This window comes from Dermacentor silvarum, chromosome 10 (assembly GCF_013339745.2).
Source record: "Dermacentor silvarum isolate Dsil-2018 chromosome 10, BIME_Dsil_1.4, whole genome shotgun sequence".
Classification (NCBI taxonomy): Eukaryota; Metazoa; Arthropoda; class Arachnida; order Ixodida; family Ixodidae; genus Dermacentor; species Dermacentor silvarum.
The window spans coordinates 62029333-62052019 of NC_051163.1; the positions used below are offsets into that span (position 1 = coordinate 62029333).

General features: G+C 46.7%; 1 protein-coding gene across 1 annotated transcript in view; it reads right to left on the reverse strand.

Annotated features, from left to right (window-relative positions):
• Positions 1-9033: 9033 nt before the first annotated feature.
• Positions 9034-22687, reverse strand: part of LOC119465815 (probable lysosomal cobalamin transporter) — a 37331-nt gene continuing 23677 nt past the window's right edge. Inside the window, exons 2-4 of the mRNA XM_037726291.2 lie at positions 18037-18129; positions 16624-16727; positions 9034-10785 (exon numbers count right to left, since the gene is read on the reverse strand). Coding sequence (XP_037582219.1) covers positions 10675-10785; positions 16624-16727; positions 18037-18103 — 282 coding nt within the window. The 5' untranslated portion in view covers positions 18104-18129 and the 3' untranslated portion in view covers positions 9034-10674. The remainder of the gene's footprint in view (positions 10786-16623; positions 16728-18036; positions 18130-22687) is intronic.

Here is a 22687-nt window from a genome sequence, read left to right on the forward strand (position 1 = left end):
CGCTCGCCGCCGCGCTTCGTCACTCCAGCGTTTTGACAGCGAGTTTTCGCGGTTATCGAGTGAGATATGTGTTCCTGTTTGCTTGTGCGTACGTGACACCATGCTTGTTCATTGAGTTAGTAAGCCTATGTCTACATGTTTAGCCGGCCGATAAAACTACTACCCTTACTTCGCACAGCTGTCCACCAATTTGCTATTGCAATCGATGCTTCGCCTTTCCGAGCGAAACTTCAACGGTTTTTTTTTCTCGCTTTTTTTTTACTTCAGGTGCGGCTGTACATGTGTCGACAATGAGTGAACAAAATGTTTAGCCCAACAAACACGCACTCATGCCCTTCATTACAAGTATTTCACCAGCAGCAGATGGGCTTTTTCGTCATTGTAGAGTGGCACATTCGCGGTGGCACATACCTATAGTTACTCGAATTAGCGTAAATGAAGCTCATTGAAGAGAAGCACTCACCTATTGGCACATACCCAGTGACCTAAGTTGGCATCGGAGAGGTTCATTGACCACCAACACAGACCGAGTGGCACAGTGCTCCAAGTCGACGTCAAAGCGTTTCTCCGACCAGCGGTACCTACCAAGTCCTGCATCTTACAGTGACCCATGTCGGCCTGAGAGATTCGTTGAAGAGCGGCATGTATGTACTATCGACCCAAAAAGCTTACGGGCAACGGGATTTCAGATAACGCTGAATATCCGAGCAGCCATTAAAGGGGCCCTGAACTACCCCTCGGGCTTGGTGAAATAACGTAGTCCGTGGGTAGCATACGCTGTTGTGAACATCTCAGCCAAGTTCTGCTGTCGTATGCGGTCCGTGAAGCTCGCAAGCGGAGCGCGAAGTCACTTTTTCTCAAACGCTTTCGTTTCAAAAACCCCATGATCCTCACTCTTTTCTGTGCGCTTTATTTCGTCATAAAGCGCACTCCAATACGCGGCTGCTATTGGTCGCTGCGGTCGGCTACACCGCGGCCGCCGCGAGTTCCCGCCACGAGTCCAGTGGCTAAGCGCACTGCGGCTCTCTGAGGACAGCCGCGTTTGGTTTGCGTTTAGCCAGGCTGTTACGTATTCGGCGGCTCGACGCCGAGGGCGGCAGGACGACCGGCCCAAGGAACAGACGACCCACGCAGTGCCAGGAAGACAATCACCTTTATTCTTGCAGCGACGAGCTTTTTATGCGCTACGTAGCCAATCAGGGAGTGGCAAAAATAAAAAGATATCGCGGCAAGCGGGGCAATCTTATCTGCAGGCCCCAACGTAGAGTGCGACCAGCACCGCGAATTTTACAGCTCGGCCAAAGCTACCCATTTCGGAAAGCGTTCAAGAGGATGACGCTTCTTGAAGAACTGTAGGGGCGAACAGGTAGCCAACGATAGAAACAAGATTGTCCATGCAAGCACAGCACTGACGCGTTTTGCATGATCACATTGTCCTTGCGCTTGGAAAGGGTGAAGAAGCCGAGGTGCATGGTGGCACAGGCGGGCATGATGAGGTAGCCATCGCAGAAAAGATGAAGGCACTGTGCATCACGTCTCTTCGGGGGCGTGGGTTCGTATCCCACCGCTGCCACCAGCTGTTACGTATTCGGCGGCTCGACGACCGGCCCAAGGAACAGACGACCCACGCAGTGCCAGGAAGACAATCACCTTTATTCTTGCAGCGACGCGCTTTTTGTGCGCTACATAGCCAATCAGGGAGTGGCAAAAATAAAAAGAAAAGATATCGCGGCAAGTGGGGCAATCTTATCTGCAGGCCCCAACGTAGAGTGCGACCAGCACCGCGTATGTTACAAGGCGTAGGCACCGAATCGAAAATTTGAAGTGACGGTTACGTCTCCGCCGTAGCCTTCGCAGTGCAAGGCTTTGGAGGAGGAGGGGGAGCACAATGGAGGCCGTGTTTGACTGCCGATAACTCCACTTCTGCTGAACGCATTGAAGTACTTTTTGCAGCAAAGTGATTCCGCAATAGCCTATTTTCACTTCAAATGTCTTTCTCCACTTCGATAAAGTGGTTCAGGGCCCCTTTAAATGTAGGCAGTAAAACCGTAAATGTTGGAAATGGGAATACCAGGCTGCGTTTTGAGGCTGCGGAGATATTCAGCTTTTTTGTCAGATCCCTTGGTCTGTAAACTTTTTGGTCGATGGTATGTATACATTGCCACATACCCAAAGACCCAAGTTGGTCCTACGGTTGGTTTCGAACCCTGTTACCTCAGCGCAGCAGACTGATGCACTATCCATTCGACCACGGACTACCCAGCGACACAGGTAGGCGGAAAAACGGTTAGATCCGAACAAACATACATAGATACAAACATATTGTCACGTAGCAGTGACGCTGAAGTAAACAGTCGAAAAAGCTGTGTATGACGAAACTGATTCTTTATTGGGCGAACCTGTGCCCACAAAAGCAAGCTACACTCGAAGCACAACGAAAGCGGCGAACACAGTCGGCGATCGTCGAAAATCTGATCAGCGGCGAAGCGCGTCGGCTTTTATACCTGAGTCATCGAAGGTTCCAGATTAATCCCTGATGCCCGCGTGTCTTCCAGAAAGTTCTAGACAATTCGCGTCGGTCATACAATCAGATAACATAAGCGTCGGTGAAAACAGGCAACGGAAAGAAGCATCGATAACGTTCTAGAAACTTCCGATACAGGCGCGTCCTGCGCCGAGCGATAACGTTTAACATTTGTTAGCCGGTGGAAAGCGGCCACCGGTGAAAGATAAACATGTATACGTGTCAATACCCTCCCCTTAAAAAGCATCGTCCCGATGCTACAAACACGAAAGCGAAAACAAAACCATGCGTAATAAACAACAACAACAACAACAAAAAAAAAAAACAATAACAAAGTAACAAAGTACCTAACGTCGTCAGCGGGCGTAGAAAGGTTTAAGACGCACCACATGGATGACTTCAGGTCGTGCCCGGCGCCGCTGTGATTGCGAAATGCCGTCTGGCACGACCTCATAGTCCAGTGCGCCAATACGTCGGATTATCTTATATGGTCCGAAATAGCGACGCAACAGTTTCTCGCTAAGTCCTCGTCGGCGTATCGGAGTCCAGACCCAAACACGGTCGCCGGGCTGGTACTCGACGTAGCGTCGTCGAAGATTGTAGTGTCGGCTGTCGGTCCTCTGCTGGTTCTTGATGCGCAAACGGACGAGCTGTCGACCTTCTTCGGCACGCTGCAGATAGGTGGCAACGTCGAGATTTTCTTCGTCGGTGACGTCCGGTAGCATGGCGTCAAGCGTCGTTGCCGGGTTCCTTCCGTAGACCAGGTTGAACGGCGCCATGTGCGTCGTTTCTTGCATGGCCGTGTTGTATGCGAAGGTCACGTACGGAAGGATGGCATCCCACGTCTTGTGTTCGACGTCGACGTACATTGCCAGCATGTCGGCGATGGTCTTATTTAGGCGCTCGGTGAGGCCATTCGTCTGCGGGTGGTAGGCGGTGGTTCGGCGATGGCTTGTCTGGCTGTAGCGCAGGATCGCTTGAGTTAGTTCAGCCGTGAAGGCCGTACCTCTGTCGGTGATGAGGACTTCTGGGGCGCCGTGACGCAGGAGGATGTTCTCAACGAAGAATCGGGCTACCTCGGCGGCACTGCCTTTGGGCAAGGCTTTTGTTTCGGCGTAGCGGGTGAGGTAGTCCGTAGCTACGACGATCCATTTATTCCCGGACGTCGACGTCGGAAAAGGCCCCGGTAAGTCCATCCCGATCTGCTGGAACGGTCGGCGAGGTGGCTCGATCGGCTGTAGAAGTCCGGCTGGCCTTGTCGGTGGTGTTTTGCGTCGCTGACAGTGTCGGCATGTCCTTACGTAATGGGCGACGTCGGCAGAGAGGCGAGGCCAATAGAATTTTTCTTGTATCCTCGCGAGCGTGCGGGAAAAACCGAGGTGTCCAGCCGTTGGGTCGTCATGGAGAGCTTGCAGAACCTCTGGACGCCATGCTGCGGGTACCACGAGGAGGTAGTTGGCTCGGAGAGGCGAGAAGTTCTTCTTTAGGAGAATGTCGTTTTGCAAGAAAAACGACGCCACTCCTCGCCTGAACACCTTCGGCACAATGATGGTCTTGCCCTCCAGGTAGTCTACAAGGCTCCTTAGTTCCGTGTTGGCTCGCTGTTGCTCGGCGAATTCGTCGGCACTGATGGGTCCCAAGAAAGTGTCGTCATCCTGGTCGTCTTATGGCGGCGGTTCGACGGGGGCGCGAGACAAGCAGTCAGCGTCAGAGTGCTTTCACCCGGACTTGTAAACGACGGTGATGTCGAATGCTTGAAGTCTTAGACTCCATCGTGCGAGGCGACCTGAAGGATCCTTCAAGTTAGCTAGCCAACACAAGGCGTGGTGGTCGCTCACAACTTTAAAGGGCCTGCCATAGAGGTAGGGACGAAACTTTGATGTAGTCCAGATGATGGCGAGGCACTCCTTTTCTGTTGTGGAATAATTTGCTTCCGCCTTCGATAGCGACCGGCTAGCGTAACTTACAACCCTTTCTAGTCCGTCAGTCCTCTGCACAAGAACGGCGCCGAGTCCTACGCTGCTTGCGTCGGTGTGGACTTCGGTATCGGCGTTTTCGTCGAAATGCGCAAGTATTGGCGGCGATTGCAGGCGTCGCTTCAGTTCTTCAAATGCTTCAACTTCCGGCGTCTCCCACTTGAACTCGACGTCGGCCTTCGTGAGGTACGTCAGTGGCTCAGCGATCCGCGAAAAGTCCTTGACGAAGCGCCTGTAATAGGCGCACAGTCCAAGAAATCTACGCACTGCGTTCTTGTCGGCGGGCGGAGGAAAGTTGGAGATGGCTGCAGTTTTCTGAGGGTCGGGGCGCACTCCAGACTTGTTGATGGACTTGTTGATGGTGAAAGATAAACATGTATACGTGTCATTATATAGCCCCGGGAAAATGCGTGAAGTATCCTAAGAATGCTAACACAATAAATAAACTTAGTGACATTCAAGAATTAGTCAATTATGTATTGCAATTTTCGAGCAAATAATGTCTGCCTCGGAGTAGTTCAGCTCAAGGACTAGAATTGTGTTATCTGTCACAGGCAAGCTCTAAACATCGCTAAAGATCTTCACAGAAGCCCAGTATTAGTTCCACTTTTTCCTCCAGTTATATGCCGCTACATTGAAGACTTCGACTGCCTAGCACTGGGGGATACAGAGCCGGTCTCTTTCGCCCATTTTCGTGGTCGTCTGACTTTCATCGCTGATACAAAGGCGGCGTTGCAAAGGGCACGTGCTCATGTGCAATCAATTGCGGGGGCGCATCAGACGCCAAAAACCAGCAATTACAACAGAGTTGTAAGCGAGAACTTTCAGGCCTCTCAGGGTTTACATGCTGTGGTGGAGCCACAGAGAGTGGAGCACTAAATAAAGCCCATGGAGCACAGAAAAGCCGTTCTATTTTGCCGCCGCCCTCTCCCCTTAATTGTGGGGGCTGCGGGAGAGAAGGATGGCGGTCTCCTTTCAAGCCAGCGCTAGTTCCACTGAAGACGTACAACACATATGACGCATCGGCCTTGTACGTACGGCCACCTACACTAGCACTGCAGATGTGCTGGCTAACGGCTCTGTTCCCTATAGAATTAAACAAAACATGCTACCTAAATATTCACAATGCAAAAAATATACGCTTTCAAGCGATCATTCGATTGATAAAGTGAAGAGCTTCCTGGAAAGGTCCGGCTATCCATTTACATTGAGGATTATCGTCAATGGTTACTGCACTTTTTTTTTCTTTTGTGCTACCATGTTGCTACGCTCTACAAGGGTACAAAAAATTTTCCGTCTTTCATTCTCGTACCACATACGTTTGTGTTGCTCTCGTTCTTATTGTTTGTATCCTGTCCCTTGTGTCTTGTATGTTATACTCCATGTGTTGCAATATTTTTTCCATGTTGAAATAGTGTTGGGACCTCTAGAATTACTCTTCCCAGTCTGAAGCATAATCGGGTAAGCAGCATGTCGGCGACAAAGAATTTTGGTATTAATGTTGTACTGAAGGCTATTGTGGCCTACACAACCATCTGCAATTCTCAATGCACCACCTACGCCCATGATACCAGTACTGCTTTGTGCTCTGCAAGCGCAATTACGGTAGGCATGCCACTGTCATCTGTGAGCAGCCACATTCGTGTATGAAGATTTTGTGGCTTCCTCTGTCCAGGGAAGTGCATACATCAATCACTCATCACTTGAATATGCATTTTCAGTATAATCAATGGGCACCATTTTCAATATCAGTAGACTCTCAGGTAGACAATAAGGCTTCTCAAAGATTTTCTGTTGTGCGACCCGTGTCGGCCATGTATACGCTCGCACCGCCCTCTCTTAGTCATCAAACCAAGCGCTTGCGTGCCTAGTTTCCTCCCACTCTCCCGGCGTGGCAGTCCTGTCGCGCGTCTACTTTCCACCGGCTCCCCGAGGTGGCAATATGCAAATGTAAGCCGCCTATCAAGACCACTGATTAAAATAAAGGTGTGTGCATGTGGCTTATTCGGGATGATCGCTGTCGCCGCTCAAGAGAAATAAAATTTGCTGACACCTTTGATCTAAATTCTGTGTCACCTCTACACCGTGTACTAAACTGCTTCGCTGGTAATCCACTTTCACAGCAGTTTAATGGTGCGCGATTTTTTTCTTTGAGAATATTTGAAAATGTATTGGTGCCATGCCTATCAGGTGCGACCAACTCCTTTCTCGAGTCACCGACTTGTGTGGCAAAGTGAGAGCGCTTTCACGTTCAGATAATTCTTTACTCACATTTGTTCACATCAACAGGTTCGAACGAAGCCGAGCTCAAATTCCACCAAAGGGTACTGCTGAATACCTTCTTTACCTGCTAAAGATCCAATCATTATAAACCCCACCAATCAAGTGACTTACCTGTTCTTGCCCTGGATATTGCTGACTTCGCCAGCGAGTCTGGCAAGGCAGCCTAAAGTTATAGAGACAGATTGATTGACAGAGAAGAGGAAAGCCTGCTGACTGCACCCTACTGCTGGCAGATGTTCAGGCTGACTGCACCCTACTGCTGGCAGATGTTCAGGTGTCATCTGCCAGCAGTGTGGGGACGGGTGGAGAAGAGACAGAAAGATGAGAGAGGCAGCTGCATTGCTAGACCACACCCTCTCAAAGCTGCCACTTTCCTCTTCGTGGCAGCATTTCCATCTTTTCCACAGTGGGGCCTCGAAAAAACTATAGGTGGAGATGGCTCGTGATGACACAGACGGAATCGATGTAGTGTGCGATTCAGTGGTGCACTGACAAGGGGGGGTTTCGGGTGTTGTAACCCCCCCCCCCCCCCCCGAGCCAGAGTTAACCCCCCTCCCCCCCACGCGTCCAGCCCCACCAGTCCAACGTGTACCTTCAGCGCTCTGTTCACATTGTCATTACAATTCAGGAGGTGGCTTGAGGTCGAATTTTCCTGATTAACACAAACACTCTATCACTGTCTTACATTTATTCATTCACTCTTAAATTACTATCAGTAAAACGCTGAAGAAATAACCATCGTCATCATCCTTGGTGTCATTATTGTAATTATTAGGCATTTTTATTTCGCTGTTGCATTCCTCTGGCTAAAGCAAGAAAATTGCATATTATGCAAAGAGCTTGCTTCCCCCCGCCCCCTACACAAAAATTTAACCCCCCCTGGCAGATTTCCTGGGTGTGCTACTGGTGCAATTCTGACAGTTATAAAGCTTGCCTGTGGCCTATTTTGCCTCAAGGGCCACTTACTGGTCAAAACATCTGCACAATATTTCAGGTGGGAATCAAACTTCACACCTCTTGATTGAGGTGTCACCATACCTCGATAATGCTACTCAGCAATTCTTGAGTGATTGCCAGAGAAACACCTCTCTTCTCGATCCAGTGTTTTCAACATGATGTTGAAAGCACCTGATTAAAAAACTAAGAATTGCCGAGGTGCATTACTGAGGAGTATACTAAAGCATGAGGGAGAAGCATGAGGTGAGCGGCATTGATGAATATACTGGGGCTGATATAAGAGTTACTTGTCACATAGTAATACAGTAGGCAACAAACAGGGGGAGATGTCAAACTTATCTTTATTTTAATTTGCACTTCATTCCAACATTAGGTAGTGTGGAAGGGCAAGAACAAGCAAAATAAAAACACTGCTTTTGCAGAATTGTACAGTCAGCACACAGCGTATATATTATGTACAGTTTCCTTTGAGTTTCAAAAACATCTAATGTCAAGTCTGACTCGCTCGTAGCACATTTGGGTACTGTCAGCAACTAAAGGAACAGGCTATCTTGGTTTTCCACAGCAGTTATGGACATTCGACTGGACATTTTAGAGCGCTCTAGCTGTGCTACCAGAATACTTGGGTATAGTAGCGATAATCCAGCTTCATTAACACTACTGGAGCCCACTTACGTCCACACTAGAGCTTTGCTGCTGTTTTCGAAGCACTGCTGGAGTGCTCTGAAAAGACCAGTCAAATGTGCCATGAATGTGCCATATGTGCCACATCACGTGAAATTACAGACACAGTTGTATCCTGCAGTGAGACATTATAGGGTTTTAGCCTGTTTATATATCACATCACAACACACCACTTTATTTTCCTTAAAGACGCCTTTTGGGGTGTTATATAAGGGGTGAGGTTTATGAAATATATATCTGCAATATATTTACAAGGTATATATATTACACTTTGCTGAATACCAAAGCAGTGAAGATGTGGTTGGCAGCCAAAGCGCTCACAGCCGCATCTTTTTTCGGAGAAAAAAGAAAAAAGCCACTACAGTCGCAACTACATAACGAACATGAATTTAACAAATTATCGAACACAATGAAGTTTTTCAAATTAAATGTTTCTCACCGATATCAGCATGCAATGAATATCTACTCGTAACTAATATTGCTTATAACGACAGTATTTTTGTGTCAGTGCCGTACTTTGTTATAATGAAGTTCGACTACATGCATTCCTTATTTCATTGTTGCCAATGCCTTTGTGCCAGCGCTGCTGCTTAGGCCTACCTCACCGATACTCTGTGAAGAGCTTGTGTATATACAGTTCCATTACTCACAAACCGCGAAAGCAATGTAACTGATACATAGTTCTGAATGATTATCTCTGGCCTGACTGACTGAGAAGCACATCAAAGATAAAAAGTAAGCACAGGGCTCAGTAATTTTCACAACTGCACAGCACCAGTCTATTTCTATTGTTCCTGGTGCCACTACCAATGAAGAACTTCTTGGTCAACAAATTGACATCAGCGGATGACAAAAGAACTTCACAACAAAAGCTTGCTATCGTAAAGATGCTGGAACGTTTTCACAAGCACCGTGGCAGTCAGCTGCATACATTGTCTTGCTCTCACACATAAACTGACCCCTCTGTGCTATTAGAATAAACCTTATTTCGAATAAAATAACAGTGGTTCTCAATCACAATGTGTACAAGTAACTTACAATAACCTTTAGCATACTTAATAAAACTGCAAGAAACCAAGAAAAAAAAACATTTCTATAAAGGTTTTTTTTCAGCAATACACAAGTGTAAGATATGGGCTGTAGTACTTCCCACTCTTCTGTGCGATGCTGCCTGCAAACTATAAATACTATCTCGTTTGCACACAAATTTATCTCATGAAATACACACACACACACACTCATTCCAATGCTTTAATAGGAGAATATAAACGACACTACACTCCCGGTCATGTCAACTATTAGTAGCAGTGGGAAACCGCAAGTTGGCTTTTAGCAATGCAACAGCATGAGGTTCTTCTCAACCTTAGCATGCAATTGCTCACTGCACAATTGTAGTGCCAGTGAGACTAGAGACCACTGTGCTATAGACAGGGTCACAAAGTTCAAGTACCAGGCCTTTTCTAAAACATTTTCATACTCCTAAAGACCGTTTGCCTGCATGTGCCTGGCTCACACATTGTGGGCTCTTTTCTGAGCCCATAAAAGAATATGTTAATGCCAACTGCAGCAAAACTTTGGACCGCACAATAAGCTTAGTTTGAGATAGTGCAGGTATGGAGCAGTCGCCATACAAAATTTTACGTTACGAGTACGAATGGATGATCAGAAAAAGCTACAAAAGAAAAATACATTTTTGGCACCAAAACTGAAAGAAATTTTTTTAAAACACTGCCATTACCACTTGCCAGAAGTGACGCATTACCTAGAACGTTGAAAACCAGCGCAGTCCCTCGGCACGACCTGTGAGATTAGGCAGCACTTGTGGCTGCCTGCATCGTGCTGAAAAAATCTCGGGCAAGGCGACGTACTGGCATTTACTTCCCATTTGCTAACCTCCACATACATTCTTATGCGCTATTCAAAAGCCTGCTAATAAGAAAGCTAGACAACTGCCAGCCCCTGCAGCTTAACCAAGAATGCTTCAATAGTACACAATACTCATTTATAACCGATTTAGCTAAAGTGACACTCTGTTGTAGTTGGCCTTAAGCAATATACCTGACTGCAATTATATACACATATTTGGCTGTGTGTTCATTAGCCAAAACTAGTAAAGAATGCCTGTTATTGAGAGATGATGGAGCACAGGAAAACAGCAAACACCGAAAAGGGACTGATCTCTCACAGGGGTGGACTCAGAACGTGGTGATAGCACGCCAAGTGGCCTTGACTAATGGCACGTCGTATCGTTCAGGCGCGAACGAGGGGCTCTTCATCGTCGTCCTCAAATTCATCGGTGTCGACCTCCACCGATGACTGCCGCCCACGCACCATCAGCACAAGGAAGGAGACCACCATGCTCTGTGCAAATAGATGCAAACAGGTGGTCAAAACCTTTGCAACTTTGCAGCAAAGGTTGCAAACCTTGCAGCAAGATCTTTGAAACTTCTGCTATTCTCAATCAACCACAGCCCTCGTCTATTTATGTTGCAATGCAAACACAGTTACAACGAAACTAAGTCAGATTTACAGAACTTCGGAGACAAACGATGGCGTCGGCAGACACAAGACATGGGTAATCAGGGATTGGTGAGAAAAGCTTTAGCTTTGCAGTGTACAAGTGGGAACATACAGCTTGCGAAATCTGCAAGAGCGTGGCACACTGCATTTTTGTGCCCTCTGACAGAGCAAGTGGCTGGTGTCGAGACATGGCATTGCACATGCACGTCCTTTCGTGCTCGTGTGCCTGCCTACACACAATACCAGGCGCTTGCTCTGTCAGAGGGCCCAAGAACGTAGTTTGACATGCGCTCACAGATTCCACAATATTTTTGTCCCTGCTTGTCCGTAAACTGAATAATGATGATGGTGATGATATTTACATTGTAGTGAAGACAAATACCTGTGCTCAGTAATAAGCCAAGACTGCAGTGGAGATATCCAAAAGATATGGCACTAGTTTGCCAAACAATCAACTTTTCCATTCTCAAATGGCATGTGTGTATCTGTTCGTTTCTCATACACCAGTCAATCACAATTGCATACTGGCTACCTTTCAAGTGTGCATGTGTGTTTGTGCTTCGTCACTCCATGTGCTTGGTGCCTTTACCCTCCGCTGGTACTTCTGAAACATGCTGCATGATGAGGACTATCATACTAATGAAACTACCGTATTTTCCGGTCTATACGTCGCACCTTTGTATAAGACGCAGTTCAGTAAGCAATTAAAAAAAAAATCGTGACGTTTCTTTCCGTGAACGCGGGTCACGCGCAAGCGTATGGGTGCTCTATATAATTCCGCTCCAGGCGCATTTCTGCTGTCGTGGTTGCCGCGATGTTCCGTATAAAGTAAAAGGTCGATAAAGGACGATAGCATCATCCCCGCGCGCCATACGCTATATGTGCGAGTGAAAGCGTCCGACGGTGAGCCGAATCGCGCACAAGGGAGGAAAGCGGGAAGGCAGCGCGGGAGAGAGCCGGGGGGGGGGTTGTATTCTGGTAGCAACTGCGTAGTGTGCGCAGCGGCGCGTGCCGTATCTTGTGAGCGATCAGCAGATGCGACGAATTCGGGGTCGGCCTGCCGCCGCTTGCGTTGCTGCTCCGCCCTTCTCGCATGGCGCTTGGGAACTCGATCATGAGAAGAATTCGGCACCTCAATAGCGTGCACAGAACACGTAGCAATTACATACGTCAAGCTGCGTGCTTCACGTGGCCACATCAGATCCGATTTCGACGGCAGTTTTCCCGGGAAAAAAAAAACGTACATAAGTCGCATCGTTCTATAAGAGGCCCCGCCGAAAAATTCAGAAAAAAAAAATGCGTCTTATACACCAGAAAGTACGGTAATAGAGCAATGTAGGCAGTGAAGTCGATGCATGGACTTAGATGTGCCAGCTTCTGATGTGCTACACAGGATTCTCTCTCTCCCTTAGTTCTCTCTTTTCATGCCTTAAGATGAAGCTTTAGCTCCAGACCAACTCTGATTTTCCTATTCAAATACATGTAAAATGCAGAAATGCATTTATGACAATACTGCTGGACTGATTTGAATAAAATTTCGTGCATTTGAGAGAAGGTCTAGTTCTAGTGACTCTAGGAAGCAGATTTTTTTATCATTTAAGGCATGAACTTTTTGACAAAAAAATTCCCAAACGATGATAAGTTTAAAAATTAATTAAAGCTCGAAGTTTACCCCAATTCGTTACCTCTACATCAAAAACAGAAATATCGCATTTCTGTAAACTGAACATGTTAGAGCATCTAAAGCACACAATCTTGATACAATAGACGTCTGGTTGACTTTGGTTAATTCGATTTTTTTTTTGTTAATTGCATCTCATCAGTAGGTCCCGGCCGGGGCCCACGCATTTCTATGAGCCCAAACTTTCATTATTTCGGTCTTAAAATTGGCTTTCTCTAGATAATTAGAACTTGAACAGCCAACACGCACGCGCCTGACCCCTATATTGCCGACCCCAGTAGTGACCCCATTAGTGGCAGAGTCTGTCTTGGTGCAGCTTATGGGACAGTGAATAGGTTGAACACACAAGAAAAAATCTCCCGTCAGCAATGCCTATTTTCGGCCTGCCCTAGGAAGATTTCAACAACTGTAGCTCACAATGTCCTGGTTATGATATTTACCCGATTATAACGCATGCATTTTTTTTTCAAGAAAATTGGCACGGAAATTGTCTACATGGTGCAATCGGATATGAAACCAAAAGTACCTTCGCGGCATTTCTAAGCTTCACCACATAACAGATACATTGCAGCAAAGCTGACTTTAAAAAGAAAACGATTGCTAAAACTTATCAGACCTTTGACCACATTTTTCTTCCTAAAAATCAGGTGCACGTTAGATTTCTACATTGTTTAGAACCTTTAATGTCATTCCTAGATTAGTTTCCTACTTTGGAGCGATAGAAAGTGGGCATGTTTGATACGGGGGGTGCTTTAGAATAAGGCAAATACTGCCAAACGGATCAACGGTGTGTTTTAGCATTTTTTTTTTTTCTGATTCTTCTTTAATTTGACGTGCCGGATAATTTGATAAATTTTGTTGGTCCTATTGGGTCGAATTAACAAATTCAATTTTTAGATTACGTGAAATTGTCACAATTCTTATGGGGGCTTTGCAAGATTCCTACTCCCACATTAGTGGTATACAATCAACATCCGTTAATTCTACCTTGACGGGACCGATGAGAATGATCGAATTATCCGGCGGGTCAAATTAGACAAGATGAAAAAATGCCAAAACACAGCAGATTCACTTGGCAGTATTTGGGAGAGTCCAACACAGCCCCAAATCAAGCGCGCACCCACTTTATGTGTGTCTAAAGCAGAAATCTGACACGCACCCGATTTTTCTAGGAATGGCAGCCGGTTTCCTAATGTCAGCTTCACTGCACAATTTTTAAAGTCAGCTTCGCCGCAACAGACTTGTGTTATGCAGTAAAGTGTACGAATGCGACGTAGGTGGTTTAGGTTTCGCATTCGATTGTACTGCACACTCAATTGTTGATCCAGTTTCCTTGGAAAACAGAAGACATGCGTTAGCATCGGGTAAATACAGTAATCTGACATTGTGAGCTACCGTTGCTGCTTAGAAACCTTCCTAGGGCGGGCCAAAAATAGGCGTTTCTGACGGGAGATAACATGCGTTCAACGCACTCACTGTTCCCTAAGCACCGCCAAGACAGACGCTGCCTATAAAGGGGTCAATATTGTGGGTCACCATATGAGTCAAGCGCGCACGTGCGAACTCGTCAAGTTCGAATTTTCCACCAAACCAATTTCAGGATCGAAATAATGAACGTTTGGGCCCATAGAAATGCATGGGCGCCGGCCGAGACCTTTGGTCGGGATTGAACTAACCGAAAAATCAAATTAACCCGTAAAATTAACGAAAGTCTACTGTATTTCAGAGCAGTGCACAGAACATCCATTTTGTCCGCTTTAGATGTATTATTTGGTGCAGTTTAAAGAATTGTGATATCACATTGCATTGTTGAGTTACAGAATGGTAAATATGTTTTTTTTTGTAATTTCCAAGGATGTTTCTAAAAAATCTGACAGCCTAAATAAAAATCTGCTTCCTACAGCCACTAGTATTTAATATTTTCTTTTAAATGCAACAAACCTTGTCAATATGGGGGGAGTGGTCGTGAAGAAAATCAATTTATCCGTTTCCATGAATTTTAGACATGAGCTCTGTGTAGAGTATCAAGCTTGCGGCAGTGTTCTCATGCGATCACTTTCAGGGATACAATAACATTCGTATGACTCATCACCGAACACGTCTGCGCATACGGTCAATAGCATTCGTGGCACTGTGCCTAGCCTTTTATCTTCGTACAGTGCCAGCAATCCTTCAAACTGTATACAGTAGAATTCATTCATAAGTTTTGCGAGAAAAAAACATACAATCCGAAGTAACTAAAATAATTGGAAGACTCAACTACAACTGCATACAGTAGAACCTCGTTTACACGTGTTGGAAAAAGAATGTCAGAAAAACACTAACCAACGCTCGTCACAAATCATTGCCGCACAAGCAGCCGACTCACGTTGAGCTAAAGGGGCCCCAAGAGACGAGAGATGCATGATGTTGTTTGCCTATTGTGTAGTCGTTTAATTAGGATGGCAGCGGGAAACCGAAACAATTTCTTTTCGGGAAACGTCGGCGGGTGACAAAACGTCGGTGGGCGACGCTGAAATACCATACCTACATGTCGCTAGAGCAAAACATGGCACTCACATTGTGCTTCCTGCAGCAGGGAATGGTGGCATGTTCGGATTACTGCCCATTAAAAGTGTGCAGTATGCTTCTAACAGCACTATGCACCACGCGCTGTGAAACAGACAGGTGAAGATGCTTATCGCAATAGGGTTGGTGGCGATAGCTGTGAATGCAACATGTGAAGACCTAAGAGGAGATTTACTTGTACCGGAATAGGAAACTGAGTTCACACCAGTGTTTTCACATGAGATATGCAGACAAGTCTTGCAGGGAAGCTGTTGTGGTAGGTGTCTACTGCTCTCAAACGCGCATGCCTCCCTTTTCCTCTTTAGATGGGATCTAGTGGCTGAAAAACGTAACATATGATCGCAGTTTGGCGGTGTACTGAAAGTTGGTGACGAAAGATCGTGTTTTCAAGGAACAGACATAAGAACCAGCAAAAAAGAAGCGCAAATGTATTGGGTCAGTTTTTGCGTTTTCAATCTCAATCGTTGGCCCCAGAAAATCGATACGTAATGGGATTGCATCAATGAGGTCCTACTGTACTTCAGCACATCCAGTACAAAATCCTGTGGAAGCACTCCAAGCCATCACAGGAACAGCATTTCTCCGCATGCATCTCTTCTCCGCCTCCATGTGCCACTGCAACAGTTCTTCGCACTTGCTTCGTGTGTTCTTGCAACAAGTTTCCATCTTTGGCAAACATGTCGACTGTTGCAGCCCTTCCTACCCATCTCGGCTGCACACACCTGACACACCTAACTGTTCTGTGGCTCGATTGTAGTGTGCCTACTATTTGCTGCTTACTAGGGGTGTACGAATATTCAAAATTTTGAACGTGAATTCAACAGTCCCGGTTATTCGATTCCACAGATCACTATTCTAAATTGCAGAATGTTCGTTTCAATTTGAATATAAGGGACAGCAAAATGAATTGGAGCCTCAACGGACAGCTGATGCAAGTGAGGACTGTTCCATGCAACTCTGCTACAGAAGAGCAATGGTTGTTGCACAGAGGCACTAGTTCTTTAGCACATGTACTGGGCAGATAACTTCTGCTGAACCATTCCCGCTGATTTAATAAAAGTGCCTTGCTTCTAGGCAGTCTATATACAGTCTGTTGTCTCAATTTAGCCAAAGCAATTCATTATTTGGCCGGTTGCAGCATGTTTGCAACCCTTTAAGGCAACGTGTGGTACTGTAGCATCAAAGATGACAAATGTAAGAAATTGTGGTAGCAGATCACGTGTTCATAAGCAGTTCCTAAGAAGCCCACGCTCACCCACTGCTGCGTGAATGAGTGCACTGTACAGTATTCTGCAAGTCTTCGTGCATTACTCACTTCTGTTTTCCTGATGGCAAGCAGGTAACGTATGCTTTGAATATTTACGGGAAAAATGCGCAATTAGAATTTGCGTGTCAACGTGCTTGCTCGTTATTCAGAAGAGTGAACTCACCCCCAGGAAGAGCCAGGTGGCCCAGTAAAAAGCGGCACCAAAGATCCAGGCCTTGAAAAAGAATCCCTCCAGCATGGCGCTTCCGCGGCTCATCACACAATCATCTGGAAGTCAAATCAAATCATGCTGCTTAAAGGAACACTAAACAGAAACATTATGTCTAAACAGAAACATTATGTCAGTACAGACTGATAAAGTAAGCTCTATTTTCGTTATATTTCACGATAAGAAGAATGAAGGCCAAGCTTAATTTTGTTAAATTCTGCATTTAAAGTACAGTCAAACCTCGATATAACGAAGTTGTACTTGCAGCTAAAAACTTTGTTATATCGAGAATTTTGTCATATCGAGGTTTCGTTAATTCAATAGAACTAATATGGGGAAATAAAAATCGTTTGTTACATAATGAATTTCGTTAAATCGAGGTTCGTTATATCGTGGTTTGACTGTATCAGTGTGACATCATGAATATTAAAGTCCTTTCCCATATTTGGGCTGTTGCAGCACAGTAAGTGTTCATGAAACTTGTTAACGCCAGTCTATGGCTCGTTTAGAATACAATGTAGTTCATCTTTACTGACAAAAAATTGACTAGGCTTGAGGAGACGCTGTGAAAATCCACATCATGGTGAGCTGGTGTGGGAACTGCAAGGCAGCATCACCTGTTTTTTCATGCCTGTGTCTCCTCTTCTAGCATATAAAATCTCCTCTCACAATAAGTGTCTTACCTTTTTTTTTTATTATTATTTAGTATCGTACTAACACCAGCTAAACATATTTTTCTCCCAAATGTCCACTGAAAGTGCCGAAGAAACTCGCAGGCTATGAGAGGCACCATTTTCAGGGGAGGGTTATTCTCGTCCACCTAGATTTCTTCAACCCTTTCCCTGCTGCAACAGTTGCAGCATCTGCCTCTGCTTCACTAGATTGTAGAACTGTTTTGCCCAACGGTTGCCATAAGGGTTGACTGGACTCGTGCTAGCTCTACATGTTTCTGAGCTAGAGCGATTACTTTTGTGGAGCTTTGCCAGAATTAGAAATATTTTGTATATATATATATTTTCTTTTTGCCTTTTATGCATTTGAGATAGAGCCTCAAGCCTGTCTGACACAGGCAAATTCTTGGAAAAGTTCGAATGCAAGTTCTTAAAAATTTCTTGGCGGCTCTGCCTGAAGGTGCAGCATCTCCAGAAAGAAGCACGAGAAAGAAGCCCAGCTGCAGTGCATGCTCATAAACGACGAATTTCGGCTATTCGCATAGTTCTGCCCAAATTTTTTGAAAAAGTTATTAACACAGGCACGTAAGTGCTCCATACTCTCTCATGAAAAAGATGTGTCCATCTGTCCTGCACTACTCTGTTGAGGAAGCAATAATCTGTTTTCTGTTTGAAGAGAACCAAGTGATGTGCTCACCTGGAAGTGCTTGCGCATCGCAGGGCTGTGTGCCGTTAACACCCTGTAAAGACCAGCAACAACACATAGTCACCACTGTGTGCAATCTCTCACCTTGTGGTGCTACGCGCAGACAAGCGCTTAAGTTCATCCGAGGTTCATTCGGTTGTTCATAACGTGCCACATTTATTCCATTATAGGTCAGCGATGAATGCTAGTCAACTACCCAAGTTCAGAGCCAATTAAAAACTTAGACTGCGGCGTTCAATGTCCCAAAGCTGCACAGTGGCCTATGAGGAAAGCCATAGAGGAAGGTTCCAGGTTAACTTTGACCACCTGGGGTGCATTAACGTGCGACCAGAGTACAGCACACAAGCACCTCTGCATTCCATCTCTATCGGAACGAAGCCACGACTACAGGGAATAGAAATGGTGGCCTCATACACAGCAGCAGAACACCGCAGTCATTGAGACAATGCCGAGAGTCAGAGCCTTGTGATGGTAGAAAAAAATATATACAGAGAATAAAGCAAATCATTCAAATCCAGGAGAACCTGTGCTCCGAGAAGTGAGTAAAAGTTGGAAGAGGACAGGTTTATTTTAGCAGCTTGTTCACGAGTAACTTAAATGAGTCAGAATCCGAGGCTGCACCATCACATCATCTTGACAACTCAATGTTATATGTTTCGTTGGCGTCTGTGTATCGTGTCACCCTTTGTGCTGTGCAGTGGAAATGCAGTATAATTACTGCAATTACTAATTACACCACTGCATAGATAACTGCACACAACAACGCTAAATCCCTGCATGAAGTCTCAGCTCGTGAATGCACGACTCGTTCATGTCATATCTTCAGTAAATGGCTTCCCCCCCGTCCCACCTCTTCGGTGATGCTGATCAAGCTGGGTTCACATAACAGATGTGATCAGACAAATCAGTTATGTGACATGTGACGTGAGAGAAAGAATAAACATCTTTATTAGGTAAATGAAGCTTTGGAGAGGCATCCTCATTATAGAATGACGTGAATCGGATGGCTACGCACCTAACATTCACATGATAAAGGATGGCAGCGCGGACAGAGCAGCCCTCGAATGGGCAACGGAAATGGAGCAAACCCAACCGAGCCGTATTGCAAAACGCTTTGCATGGACCAAGAGAGCATCGCAGGCACGAGTGACGTGCATATGATCACATGATACGCATCCACAAGCTAAAATCGCAATTTTCTCCGTCATGTGAAAGCTTCTGCTGCGCCAGAATGGCCGTTGGGCGCAGCTCATAGTGATGTGAGTTCTAGTTTGCCGGCACCACATGCACTATTCGCTAACTACAAAATGCAAAATAGCGATCCGTAAAAAGGAGGAGAATGGCTGACCATGGAAGGGAGCTTCAACACACAAGGATGGGATGAGGGTGGGAATAACTAGGAGACAATGAAACTGAATGGCAAAGAACCTGCCCTTTAGGTGTGGCTTCACGGCAGTGTAGTGTGCGCTGCCGTGAAACCACACATTAAAGCGAAATTTGCACCTCATGCTGCCGTGAAGCCACAATTCCAAGGTGAAATTTGCATACAACCTGTACCCCGACTTGATAGTGTTCCATTTTTTGCATTTTTGTTGCGGGTTGCACAAGCAAAAATACAGCAGTATGCCACTTACTGGAAGCACAAATATGCACACATAATAAGTGATTTGACGTAAACTTCTGTCCACAAGCAGCTGTTGTAATGTATGAAGTCATTATTTCGTAGAAGGCATTGCAGATTAAGGACAACTGCACTGTGAAAAGTGTAGAGCGACACACCAGTGGGTGCACTACCTGTATAGCCTCTCCAGGGCTGCCTGCTCTGTACGAAACACTGTACAGTGGAATCTCGATGATACGAATCTCACGGGGTCACAAAAAAAATTCGTATTAGCTGAAATTCGTATCATCGAAACACAATAAAACTAGCTAAATTAAAGAGTCGAGAGGTGAACTCACTCAGGCACACGTACGTAAAAAGCATTTACAGTATAGACCACTTATAACGTAACCGTTTATAGTGCAGAACTGGCTACAACGCGGACTTTTCCAACTCCCGTTTACCCTCCCATAGAACTCCATGTACAGTCGAATCCCTCTACAACGAATGCCGCTACAACGAAATTTCCGCCACAACGAAGATTTTCGGATTCGCCGTCAGCTGCCCATAGAAAGTAATACAAAAAAAGTCCCTTCATAACGAAGGCGTTTTATTCGGTATTTCCGCTTCAACGAACTTTTCGAGAACGAAACTGTGACTGAATTGAAATTGAAACTGCCGAGTAGTCAAATTAGAAGGCCCTTCCAAAGCTGTGATGATCGTATGTCCGCTTGAACGAGGTTTTCGCGAACGAAATCAAATTCAAAGTACCGGTTTAAGCCACTGCAATCCATAGCCACGCGTGATCACCACGCGCCTGCGCGACACTGCAGGGGATCACCACAATCGCTGCCGTTTTCTGTGGTGTGTGTCCGGGTGAAATGGCTACGCCAACGATGAAGCGTAAACTTCTCTCTCTCAAGGAGAAGGCACATACGATCGCCGAGGCAGAAAGCAAAAGGAAAAATCTCGCAGTTTCGCCCGCAAGGCGAAGCATCGGTTGCGATAGCAAGTTAGTAGACAGCTATACGAACTAAAGATAGTAGTTTTCTTGTAAACATTCGCTAACTAAATTACCGGGCACGGTGTCACACGCACACAGATAAACATGAACAGATCTCGCTTGATGACCGCGGAAACTCCGTGTCAACACGCTGGAGTGAGACGCGGCAATAACAGCGAATGAATTGACCTCCCTGCTGTCACTCGCTTCACCGCGAACTAAACGTCGAAAGCACAGCGCACACGACTCTCTACCGGCACTAGTTGCACTTTGCCCCCATCGCACATTGCTTTGAAGATGAGGCCCGCGCGGGCGCTCACTTTGTGCACGTCGCATTTCAAGATAGCGGCCGCGCCGCAGCCGCTGTTGTCAACAAGATGCTAACGTCTCGTCGTTTGGGGGAAAATGACTATCGCTAGACACACCGACTCCGGCGACTGCTTTGAAAAAAGCAATGGTTCATTTTCGCCTCATCAGAAAAGTTATCCGTACCCACGACAATGCGATGGCTCTTTTAACGGACTCTGAGACTCACGTAATGCCTTTGCTTGCCGTGAAGCGTAAGAAATCCAGGCTGACTGACTTCGGGAAATAAAACTTCCGGTAAGCGCAAGCTTGCCGACTTTGTCATAAATATGCAGTGAAATTGCGATAATTCAAACCGCCTCATTGCGAAGGTGCGTGTGCCGCAAAATGAGTGTTTCGCAACCAGCCGGGCACGCGCGTTGGATTAGGCGTCAGCCGCAATGTACGAAAAATGCTGTAACAGCGGCGGACAATGCATTCTCTCGTGAAGTTGACACTTTATCGACTGCCTTCTGGTACCCTCTCAACACTTTGCCGCCCACCGCCATCACGCAGATTTCCCTGACGATGGTTTCGGTTTCGTTTGCGGCTTTGCCGTTTGGCATACGTACCGTATTTACGCGATTCTAAGCAACCCCTTTTTTTCGTGATCGCGATGCCCAAAGTAAAGGCGGGGGGGGGGGGGGGGGGGGGTGCTTAGATTCGAAAAAATCTCGTGACGCTCGGCTCCGGCTACGCGCGGCACGCGCGAGCGTCACAAGTCCACGCGGCGCGCGGGCGTCACGAGTCCGCGCGGCTCTGCAGTCCGACTGTGCGGCGAGATCGCGCTGCTCTGCAGTCAGACTGTGCGGCGAGATCGCGCTGCGGACGCCGTGCCACCTCAGGAGTGCGACGGCTCCGGCTACGCGCGGCTCGCGGGCGTCACAAGGCGGCCTTGGCTACGCGCTCTTCTTAACCAATAGGCGGCTGCTTAGATTCGCATGCAAACTTTTCCCGCAATTTTTTTTCGCGAAAATAGAGGGGGGGGAGGGGTGCTTAGTATCGCGAAAATAAGGTATATACATACCAATTCGCGTCAACGAAGTTCCGCCACAACGAAATTTTTCGTGTGTCCCGTGAATTTCGTTGTAGTGGGACTCGACTACGCATACCACTTACAGTGCAGCCGCGTGAGACGAAATTGCGGCTTCCGCGGGAAAATCTCGCCGACAAGGGCGATAGTGAGCACAAGGTGCGCCCACCGATGGGAGAGGAGATCAACGAGGGCAATGCGGAGGAGGAGCATGAGACGTGGAGCACGAGGCCAAGGGCGATAAAGTGGTCACCACCGTGCACCGTATGTGCGAATGAAAGCGCACGGGGGACGCGCGCCTTCACGGAGAGCGAACGCACAGCGGAGAGCAAACGTGACTGCCGTTGTGCGAAAGGCCGTGGGGGTATGGGAGGGAGGGAAGGAGGGGGAGGGGGGCGACGCTGTGCTTGTGGTGCCACATTCGTATCTTGCAACCGAGCGCAAGAGTAACTGGCGACGCAATCTCCCCACGTGAAAGGAGCAAAGCGGGAAAGTAGCGTGGGAGGGAGTGAGGGGGGGGCTCCTACTCTGCCAACAAATGCGTTCTTGCACTTTGCACCTGTGCCGGCTGTCGGTGTTGTCGCGCGCACCGTATCTTGAAAGCGATCTCCACACGGCTCGACCTTTGCATGCACTGGCTTACGCCGCTCAGTTTCAGTGA